We start from the raw sequence: 11,449 nt of genomic DNA on the forward strand, positions 1-11,449 counted from the left end.
CTTGCTCGTACTTAGTTTCAGATATTATTAGTTAGGTAAAAGAAAATCCAGTAGGAATATCATATAGTACATATCATAATAACGAAGTTTCTGGCTCAATTTAATTTTGCTATCTTACCGAGTAAGACTTTTACTACAAGAAGAAGAAAGAAATTAAAACGTAAGTACCTGAAAATACCATGGCCCATGTATAATTTATATTGCAGATCATTTTCAGTCTGAAATCATTTTGCTCACAGGAGCAACTTTTCTTCGTCAATTGAAGTCATTTCTTTAGGATATTAAGGATGCCAGATGTCACTAGTTTTCTTTCTCGTACGTGCACCTGGTTTGAACTGTTTCTTTAATATTATTGATTAGGTAGATATATACTTTCCCAAAAACTGAAAAGGGTCACTAGAAGAAAATCTAGCAGGGATAGCATATATATTAATCTAACAGAGACTGATTGACATATGGACAATGAAGTTTTTGGCTTCTTCAGCAATTGTCACAAATCAACATTGATATTATAAGAAGTTAGATGTACTGGAAAATACCTGAGAAGAACAATGCAATATTAATATCTTAGCATACTGGAGCAATCCATTCCAGAAAATTTTGTAAAAAGATAAGAGCATCGAGAAAAATTCATACAACCCTATTGAAATAATGCAAAGAGTAGTAATAGTCGTAGTTGTACAGGGTTAGAGGATTCATTCGTAGCCTAGTGGCAATCAGCAAAAATTCCCCCCCCCCCCCCCCCCCCCCCAATGTGACAAAATTCGAAACCTTACCAACCTCTCAGTTCCCTCTGTAGGATGTAGAAAAACTGTATATGAACATAAGAACTAACAGCTCAACTAGTAAAGCTAAGAAATGTTTATTTAGCAGCCTGGCAGGGATCCTAGTCATCTATACAGTTCAAGTCTTTCTTTATACATTCAACTAGTTTTTTAAGTATATTTCGTAGACTCTCATGCAGTCATGCATGCACATACCTAACTTAAAGAATAAATGAAGCATATTTATATATTTGTTGGCTATATATAGTTGTATATAAGATAAACTGACCTAGTTGTCATAGTTCATATCAGTGATAAGCAAAATATATGCACTGTACCATATTAGTATTATGGTTTCATTAGCTTCATATATTATTTCCATACTGCATCATCTCTTTCTACTATGCATTTTTCTTTCTAGATTAGTTGGTAGTACAAGTTCATATCCTTCCATGGAGCCGCTTTGCCATGCGGAGGAGAGAATGGCCTTGTTGCGGTTCAGAGAAGGGTTTGAAATCCTGAAAACAGCCTCTCATGGGCCTTCTGCTTATCCAAAGATTCAATCATGGAAGCTCCAAGGAGACGGGAGTACGGATTGCTGCTCGTGGGATGGAGTCTACTGCGACCAACAGACAGGTCATGTCGATAGTCTTGACCTTAGTAGCAGTTTTCTCTATGGTTCCATTGATTCTGAAAGCAGCCTATTTAGCCTTTCCCACTTACACAGCTTAAATCTTGCTGACAATCATTTTAATTACTCCTTCATTCCATCCAAAATAGCTTCTCTTTCCAGACTTTTACATCTTAATCTTTCGTCTTCTGTATTTTCTGGCCAGATTCCATCAGAGATCTTGAAATTGTCCAACTTGACCTCTCTTGATCTGTCTTTTAATGTAAATTTCTCATCCCTGGAGAATCTTTTGAAACTTGAGACACCTGATCTAAGAAGCCTTGCTGGAAACTTGACAAACTTGGAGGTACTTGACCTCAGTATGGTGAACATTTCATCTGCAATACCTGATTTGATGACAAAATTATTTTTTTTGTCAACTCTTGGGCTCAGAAAGTGTGGGTTATATGGTGAAATTCCGATTGGCATCTTCCAGCTGCCAAGCTTACTAATTCTTGATGTAGGGAGGAACCGGAAACTCAGGGGTCATGTGCCTGAAATTGTTAGTTCCAGTCTAAAGCTTGAGGAATTAAGACTTGACTACACAGATATCTCCGGCAAGCTACCAGACTCCATAATGAAACTCAAATCTCTAAGGATTCTGGATATCAACTACTGCCTTTTCTCAGGTTTCATTCCAGCCACAGTCAGTAACATGACCACACTTACCACACTGGACTTGAGCAGAAATTATTTTTCAGGCAAGGTTCCACCCCTTGCAAGCATGTCACAACTCTCTTACCTGTCACTGGCTAACAATAATTTCACCGGAAAGATATCAGCATCCTTTGCAAATCTTACTAGTCTAACTTATTTAGATCTTAGTACTAATAAATTTTCAGGGATTGTCCCATTGTGGCTTATGAACCTAACTTATTTAACACACCTTGACCTTTCTTTCAATCAATTAATGCATGGATCAGTTCCAAAATCATTGTCACAGCTTCAAAATCTTGAATATCTCAGTCTTTCTCATGCTAATCTCAGTGGCACTATAGAAGAAGATATATTTCTCAGCTTGAAAAAACTAACTTACCTCCAACTTTCGCACAACACTCTTTCTTTAGTAGATAATAACAAAACCAATACCACTCTTCCACAATTCAAGTACTTGGCTTTAAGTGAATGCAACACGAGAAAGTTCCCAAGTTTCCTACAGTTTCAAGATGAACTAGAAGATCTGTTCCTTGATTTGAATCAAATTGAAGGACTTATACCAGAATGGATTTGGAACAAAAGCAGAGAAAGCATGAATTCGGTATGGCTTGGAGGAAACCAACTAACAGGATTTGACCATAATCCTGGAGTCTTGCCGTGGACTCGTTTACGTGTATTGGACTTAAGTGATAACATGATGGAAGGTCCTCCACCAGTTCTCCCAGCATCAACCCTAGCTTTTTTTGCATCAGGAAATAGAATGACAGGGGAAATCTCGCCTTTGATCTGCAATGCGAAAACTCTCATTGTATTAGAAATGAGTAACAACAACTTGGTTGGCGAGATTCCCTCATGTCTAGGAAACTCTAGCCATGATTTGATGATACTGAATCTAAAAGGGAACCACTTTAAAGGAATCATACCTGAAATGAGTTCAGAAGGACTAACGATGTTGGATTTAAGTCAAAATCAATTACAGGGGAAAGTACCAAGATCATTAGCAAACTGCACCTTGCTTCAAGTTCTTGATCTAGGAGACAATCAAATAGATGACTCATTCCCTTTATGGCTTGGAACTCTTCCAGAACTGCAGGTCCTAATTTTGCGATCCAACATGTTCCATGGTACAATAGAGAATCATACAACCAATTCAGAGTTTCCAAAGTTGCGAATCATCGACCTCTATAACAATTCTTTTGCAGGAGATTTGCCACTTGAACACTTCAAGAATTGTGATGCCATGAAATTCAAGGTAGACAAGCTGGCATATATGGATGTCATAGTCCTGCCTTCGATTGCAGGTTGGATACTCTCAGTAGACTACACTATGACAATCACAAACAAAGGTGTCAAGTTATTGTATGAGAAGGTCTCAAACCTGATTACGTTTGTTGATCTCTCCAGCAACAAATTCACTGGAAAAATTCCAGACTCCATGGAAAGCTTTAAGAATCTTCACTTCCTCAATCTTTCCAACAATGTCCTCAATGGTGCTATCCCCCCATCCACAGGAAACCTCACTGCCCTGGAGTCATTTGACATTTCCAAAAACATTCTCACAGGTGAAATTCCTCCACAGTTAGCAGGTCTAGGATTCCTTGCAATATTTAATGTGTCTTTTAACCATCTAACTGGACCCATACCGCAAGGGAAACAATTTAGTTCATTTCAGAACGACTCCTACAAAGGAAACATGGCATTGTGTGGATCACCTCTATCCAGAAAGTGTGGAGAACAGCCAACACCTTCACCGCCATTAAGCTCTGAAGAAGACAGTGATTCTGATCCGTTCTTGAACGTGGTTGATGTGATTATATTGTCCATTGGATTTGGAAGCGGGCTAGTAGTTGGAATCGTGTATGGGGACAAACTAGCAACAAAGTGCTGCAAGTATGTATCTATTTGCTTCTTTTCAAAGTTACTTAAATAGACCAAGTGAAAGTAAAGCCAATGGATGATCAACCTGTATCAAACTTGTTTCATAGCATTCCAAGCTACATCTTCTTGAAATTAACATGAAACAGTCATCTTAACAGCATTGCTAGGTTCGCTGTTTTGATGTCACTCATTCATGTATGTATTAGTAAGTTCTTTTATGAAGCGTTGTTTGAATTTAATGCAACTGAAGCATCTATTATACTATAGTATATATTTGCAAAAATTTTTGTTAGAGAATTAGAGTTCATACCTTTTTATACTTTGAGTTGATATGAATCTATCAGGGAACATTTTGTGTGATTAAAACTTAAAATTATAGACTCAGTCCCTTAAGCTTTCTCACATTTACTACTTAAAAACCTAAAACAGACAGTAGAAACTAACGATAGGCGCTGAACATAAATGTGGTCATCTGTGATCTGTCCTTCCATGAAGATGATTAATTTAAATCTTCGTATGGTTCAGTGATGTAAAAAAATTCTCTCTTCTTAAGTTCTAAGTTGTTGGCTGCCTGCTAGTCTGCTAACTTCTTATTCAGATTAAGAACTACCGTGAAAGAACAAAATATCACTACACATGCTTGAAGTAAAATAGAAGAATATCGACAGAAAAATAACAGCCTGGTTTGCAAAATTCCTTGGAGTTGAGAAAACTTCAGAATGAATTAATGATACTGAATCTAGAAAGGGAATAACTTTAGAGGGACCATACCTGAAGATGGCGGTTTTGAGTCAAAATCAGTGCCAGGGAAAATCACCGAGATCATTAGGAAACTGCACATTTCTTCAAGTTATTAATCTGGGAGATGATCATATTGATTTTTCAATTCTCCTTAAGGCCACAGGTCTAAATCTTGCCACCCAACAACTTCCACTGATCAGACTAAGAGTTTTTCAAGTTGCGAACCAGCAACCTGTGTAACAGTTAATTTGCAGCAGACTTTCCATTAGAGCATTTCAATAAATTTGATGCCCCGGAATTCAGGGCAGAAAAACTGACAGACACGAACCTCGTACTACTGCTCTTCTATTGGTGGTTAAACATTCCCAGAAAACCACATTATGACGCTTTTTTTTCCAGGCCATATCCCTGAAAGGATGAAAAGTGCTTTCGTTGTTGTAGAATAAGTATTTAATTTAATTCGGAATCATAGTAGCGGGATCCATTTTTTGGGGAATCCGAGTCAAAGCAATAACAAAAAGATTTCTTCCTAGTTTCCGTTAGTAAATCTGTGCCCAGTATAACACAGCTGTTAGTAAATCTGTAGCACAACACAGCTGTTATTAAGACAAGGGTTTAACACTTCCGATCATAGATGAAACAAGACTTAGCTGGGATGACCGTTGAGGATTAGAAGTACACTCAACCAGGAATTAAATTTTATTCTCATTTTAAAAAAAAAAACCAGGAATTAATTGAAATTTGAAACAATTAATTGGATCGTTAGCATTAATTTAATATAGTAATATGTTAAATTATATAATTATTTTATATAATATAGGTTTATAACTAGTTGAGAAGCCACGCGTTGCAGCGGCCTCTATAAATTATATTAAGGACTCAACTTTAATATTTGTAAAATAAAATAAATTTGCAACGTCTTATAAAAATTATATTGATAATTCAAAACTAATATTTATAGAATTAAATAAATTTTATATTATAATATTTCCAAAAATATAGTCATAGTCTTAGAAAGAAAAGTAAGCCTTTTTCGTAAAAGTTAACAACAACAAACATGTCCGATGAACAAAACAAATATTATAAAAGAATGACAACAAACATATATTACTAACAATTAATTTATTAACCTTGTCATCCATGCCTTTTTCGGTATCAAAATAATTGAAAAGAAGTTTTGAATTCTGATTTGATATTTATTAAGGTAGACATTTTTTATTTTTGATATATTGAAAAAAGGTAGTTTTGAAACTTTTTTTCAATATATCCGAAACTAAAAAAAGTAATTTTTATTTTTGATATTTTTAAAATCAGATCATAATTTGAAATTTTCTTCCAATAATTTTGATACTAAAAAAGGTAGTTCTGAAACTTGCTTCCAATATATCCGAAACTAAAAAAAGCAGTTCTAATTTTTGATATTTTTCATCCAAAAATTCAAAAAAATTAAAAAAATAGAACGGAGCTGTCTGAGAGGCGCCACCTACACGCCCCTCGCTTCTCCTTTATAAAAGTATATTGATTTATATAAGTATATTGATGATTGATAATTTTATAAAATCAAAATATCACAAAATAAGTATTATCATATATATAACATACAATAGCTTATAATCGTGCCATGAAACTTCTTTGTTATTTCTATATATAATCTTAAACATTTTATATATTTTCAATAATCTAAGTTTTTCAATAAAAAATTATAATAAAATATAATATATCATAAAATATTTCTATTTAGATTTAATATTTAGGTTGGTGGGCTCCATTATCATAATTTGAAACACTAATGTTCCGACCTCCAATATGAGGTGTTAACACTATATTATATAGCATTTAGCGTTTGTTAACTACATTATGTAGCGTTATGTACTTTTGTTAGGGTTAAATAAAACAGAACACTACATCATGTATAATTAAACAAGCAAACGTTAAATTGTATTAGGATTAAAAAAAACAGAACGTTACATAATTAGGATTAAAAGAACATAACGCTGCACGTTATAGCATTCCGTTATGATTAAAAGAACATAACGGTGTACAATCTAACTTTTTTCCCAAAATTGAAAATATTAAATTATTTGACATTAATAAAAGAAATTGGGACTTTTTTTCCAACTTTATTATTGTGAATATTATTTTTGTGTTTTGTAACATCCAGTACCTTTTCTCCAAAATTTATAGCGTCGAACAATCAAATTTCAATTTAGCAATTCAGATTATAGTTTGATTTAAAAAAATAAATGAAGAAACCTGAATGCTATAAAAAATCATATATTCAATTATTATTATTATACTATTTTAGAGACAAAACTCATTTTAGAAAAAACTATTTTACAAAAAGGTGAAAAACTAGATAAAATATTTTAATGTATAAAATAATAATAAAACTCCTGCATATGACACAAGATTTACGCTTACAGTAAAGTTGGTATATATCCGCAAACCCTTCTTTTCTAGAGAAAAGTATTCGAAGAGTCACTGACTAAATGGCTATATAAACACAGATCTATACTTACACAGATATTTTTTATAATCGAAATGGAAAAAGCTTCTCTTACAGCAACTGAATCTTCTTCTACTACAACTACTGGTAACAACAACAATAGTAGTGGTAAGAGAGATAGAGATCAGTTCCTCAAACATGTCAACAAGCTCTCTCATAAAATTTCTAAGCCTAAAAAGACCACTATGTTTGATAATAATTACAACTCTGCCACTCTTAATGAGATGATTGAGGAGAAGGGCGTGGAGCGATCTCAGCCGTTGGTTCAGCCGCTGGTTATGAGTCAGACTCAATCGCAGCCGTTGAATCTGCACCAGCCGCAGCAGCAGCATCAGCCGCCGGTTTATAATATTAATAAGAGTGATTTTCGCGACGTGGTTCAGCAGCTGACCGGTTCGCCGGCTCACGAGCGGTTCAATACGCCGCCGCCGATTCAAGCGCCGAAGCCGACGAGTTCGCGGCTGCAGAAGATCCGGCCGCCGCCGTTGCCGCAAATCAACGCGCCGCCGCCGATGAACCCTAGCTTTCTCCGGCAGCCGTTGTCGCCGCTTCCTCCGTTTCCGTCGGTTCACACCGCCGCGGAGTCGCCGATCTCGGCGTACATGCGGTACATTCAAAACGCGAACTTTCCGTCGCCACGGTGGAATAACTTCGCTGCGCCGCCTCTGCCGCCTGAGAATATAGCGCCGGCGTCGTCAATCCAATTCCCGACGCCTTCGTCGTCTTATGGCTGTATACCGTCTCCGAAATCGCCGTATCCTTCGCCGCTAGGGTTTCCTCTTTCGCCTTCAGTTTCGAGCCCGAGATGGAAAGGGAATTGAGAGATTGCGTAGTTTGATGGTAAGGCTTGTAGGAGGTTATAAAATGATATAGAATTATCAATTATGTTTGTTTGTTTTTTGTAAATTTTATCAGGGATTTTAAGTATATTTGGTTGCTCTATAGTTTTAATTAGTGTTTTGTATATCGAAAATCGACTTTGGAAACAGAAGTTTAGATGTGGTTTAGCATTTTCGGTTTGATAGTGTTGTTTATGATAGTTTCAAACTTGTGTTTTGGTGGATGTAATTCGACTGTCCTTTGGTATAAAGTTATTGCCTTATTCTTGCTCTTGATATCGTTAGTTCTATGAAGTGGTATAATTGTATATATATTTGCTTGAATTGGTTTTCATCGAATTTGATAATCTTGGTTCAGTATTTGTTCAAGGGTTTGTTTGGCCTCAGAAGTGATTGGTTTCGAAGTTGATTGATTATATGCTGTAGTTGTGGTTCATTTTGTTATTTTTGCGTCAATGTGATAATTTAGTCTACAAGTGACTACTTGTTCGATCAAACAAGGCAAATGTTGGTATTGAACTTATAATTCTCATGTTTTTTCGGGTTTTAATTGGGGTTTATACTTTCTTGTTGATTTTAGCTGGCTGTCTGTATTTTAAGGTAGATGTGTGTTTACGTATAGCTATCATGATATAAATCTCCATGAAGAACTACTTGCATATTCTTAAGAAGTAGAATTTGATGGTTTATTTGTTTTTTGAGGTTCTATCGATTTTAAGTTTCGGAGACCTTAAACTTTTTAATATTAGGTTTTTAACTTTAGTTCATAGGTTTTTGTTTCTTAGGTTGTTGGGCAGCTGAAAATTCTCATATTTAATTTTTGTTGACTGAGTCCACAGTTTCCCCTGGCCTTTCCTTTTGCTGTTGGAGTGAAATTAGTAGATAGAGGTGCAATTCAGTTTTATCTATATAACCGAAAACAATTTGATGTTGCCAAGAATTGCTTGCCGCAGTTGAGGGTGCTGGGTCTGTAGAGTTCTGTGGTTTTATTGCGATTTTAGTTCAGTTATACCACATTGTTCCCCTCATAATTACATAGTGAGTTCTCCTTTATTGCGATTTTAGATCAGTTATACCACATTGTTCCCCTCATAATTATGTAGTGACTTTTCTTCGCGTCTTTTCTATTGTCCACATAATGTCCAGTTTCAACACTGGACACAGTCGAGAGGCAGAAACCATATAAACTCATTCCTGCCATGTACTTTGAATGTGAGTTTATCGTCTACTTCCAAGATTTGTCCGAGTTTTTTTCTTGTGCTCATTCCTGCCATGTACTTTGAATGTGAGTTTATTTCGAGTTTGCTTGTGTACATATCTAGCATGCATCTTTACCATTTGTTTAGGTTTGTGCAGTATCTCTGATTATATCCCACTTGTTCTGTGGAATCCATGCCTCTTGTTTGAATATTTTTACAATGTCTGTTGTCTCTATGCTGTGAACCAATTGCTGGGACGATTTGGACCAATGTGGTCCTCTAGCGGCCAATTGTTTTTTTCTTGGTGTAATCACATAATCATGAATATTATCTTTTGTTTCATGATTAGGATGTTAAGCACCGTTCTTGTCTGATATTGGTTACTTGGACTATTTTAGTTGGGTCTGTTACTTAGCAACCGCGTGTTAGATAAGGGTTATCACTGTACGGGGGCCATTAGATTTATATTTCAGGGGCTCAGATCCAATCTTGGGGTTTTAATGTATCCGTGGTTATTTTCCGCAGAAACTCTCAATCCGCGGTTATTTTCCGCGGAAGGGAGTTTTCTCTATCCGCGGTTATTTATAGCGGATACATTAAAATCTCAAATTGGATCTGGGTCTTTGAAATATAAATCTAACGGCCCCGTACAGTGTGTTAGATAACTTTTATCTAACACGCGGTTGTCAGGGAACATGACCCATTTTAGTTTGGAGTTTAAAAAAAAGGTTTTTATTGGTGTTGGTGAGTGAGACATGGATGGGGTCTCAATCCTACAGACCAAAAAATTGTTGACCCAATTAGTGTTTTGAAAGGAGTTTGGTGGATGATTATAACACATTTTTTGGTAAGTGCAGGGCAGTGCGGCTTTTAATATGTCGGCTTGTCTTTATCTTTAGTTTACTGGCTTTGCCCTCTTTCTTTTTTATCATCGGTCTTTCTAATGTGTGCCCAAAGGCACACAATAATCACTAAATTTTATAAAAATGGCTTATTCTAATTGGTGGAGTTGATGTAAATGCAGGGGGGCCATTATCATTTATTACTCATCCACCAATCAAAAGGAATTATTTTTATTGGAGTTAGGGACTATTGTGTGCCCTTGGGCACCATAGAAAATCCCTTTTATCATATGCTCGGGAGATCGATGTCCCGGATATCAATTTTTGAAAAATGTTCTTAAATAGTATTATTTTAATACGTTATGTTAACCTGTGCTAGGAAATTTAATACTCAGAACGTAACTGTTTGGGTGGGTTTTAAACGCTAATTAAAATTGGTTTTTAACTCAAAACGTAATTTTGGGTTTTGATAAAGAAAAATAAGAAAATTACATGATTGTAGTATTTTGGATCCATGCCTCTTGATTGAAAAAGTAGACGAATATCATTTACACAATTGCTTTCCACTCTTGTTTATTTTCTCTTCAACCATTTGTTCGATAAAAAAAACTCAAGCATCGTGTCGAGGTTTAAGAATTCTCCTCTAGGCACGACAGCACCCTTTTTCAAAAGGAGATAAAATAGAAGTTGGTCGAGTGAAGTGTATCCCCCTATTAAACTGGACTAACTGAACGTATGTTATTCCGCTCTTCATCTCGAATATTCTTGTCAAGCCTTCGTTGTTTTATCTCGAAAATTCTTGTCAGATATTCGATACCATACATTTATACGTATGTATGAATACTCATACACTTATCTAAAATCAAATATATATAAAATTTTCAAAATCTTACACTTGTACACGTATTAATATTGGACCACTTATAGCCGAGTGTATGTAACATAAAAGTGAACTGACTTGACAAATTCCGACAAAATCTTTATTTTGTGGACATTGGCTATGCTTTATAGATTTCTTATTTATTAAAAATTCTTGATCAATTTCAAAAAAGATTTTATCAATTTTTCAATTAATCGATTTTGTGGACGGGAACCGGTTTAATGAGTGTTGCGTCGAAAATAAATTACCTCGCGGAAGTAAACAGAGTGAACTCGAATCATATTGACCTAAAACTCAGCATCCCTCCATTGCGTACATTACTAGTGAATCTAGAGATCCCCGATAAATAATGTTTCGTTTAAAGTGGAAAGATGATGATGTGATGAACAGGACTTGCCTGCTATTTTCATATGAAACGTCACGAAATGGTAACATCGGAGTTTGTAACTTGTGAAGAGTTTTTTCGATAATAG

The 11,449-nt window shown here is 35.5% G+C and overlaps 2 protein-coding genes across 2 annotated transcripts; both read left to right on the forward strand.

Moving 5' to 3' along the window:
* Positions 1–853: 853 nt before the first annotated feature.
* LOC108217539 (receptor-like protein 7) lies at positions 854–4,229 on the forward strand. Its single transcript, XM_017390368.2, has one exon. It carries the CDS (start codon positions 1,115–1,117, stop codon positions 4,019–4,021), a length of 2,907 nt encoding a protein of 968 aa, XP_017245857.2. The 5' UTR covers positions 854–1,114; the 3' UTR covers positions 4,022–4,229.
* Positions 4,230–7,134: 2,905 nt separating this feature from the next.
* LOC108217540 (VQ motif-containing protein 9) lies at positions 7,135–8,331 on the forward strand. Its single transcript, XM_017390369.2, has one exon. The coding sequence runs from the start codon at positions 7,252–7,254 to the stop codon at positions 8,035–8,037; it is 786 nt and encodes a 261-aa protein (XP_017245858.1). The 5' UTR covers positions 7,135–7,251; the 3' UTR covers positions 8,038–8,331.
* The last annotated feature ends 3,118 nt before the right edge of the window (positions 8,332–11,449 follow it).

The sequence above is a fragment of the Daucus carota genome, chromosome 4, assembly GCF_001625215.2.
Source record: "Daucus carota subsp. sativus chromosome 4, DH1 v3.0, whole genome shotgun sequence".
NCBI lineage: Eukaryota > Viridiplantae > Streptophyta > Magnoliopsida > Apiales > Apiaceae > Daucus > Daucus carota.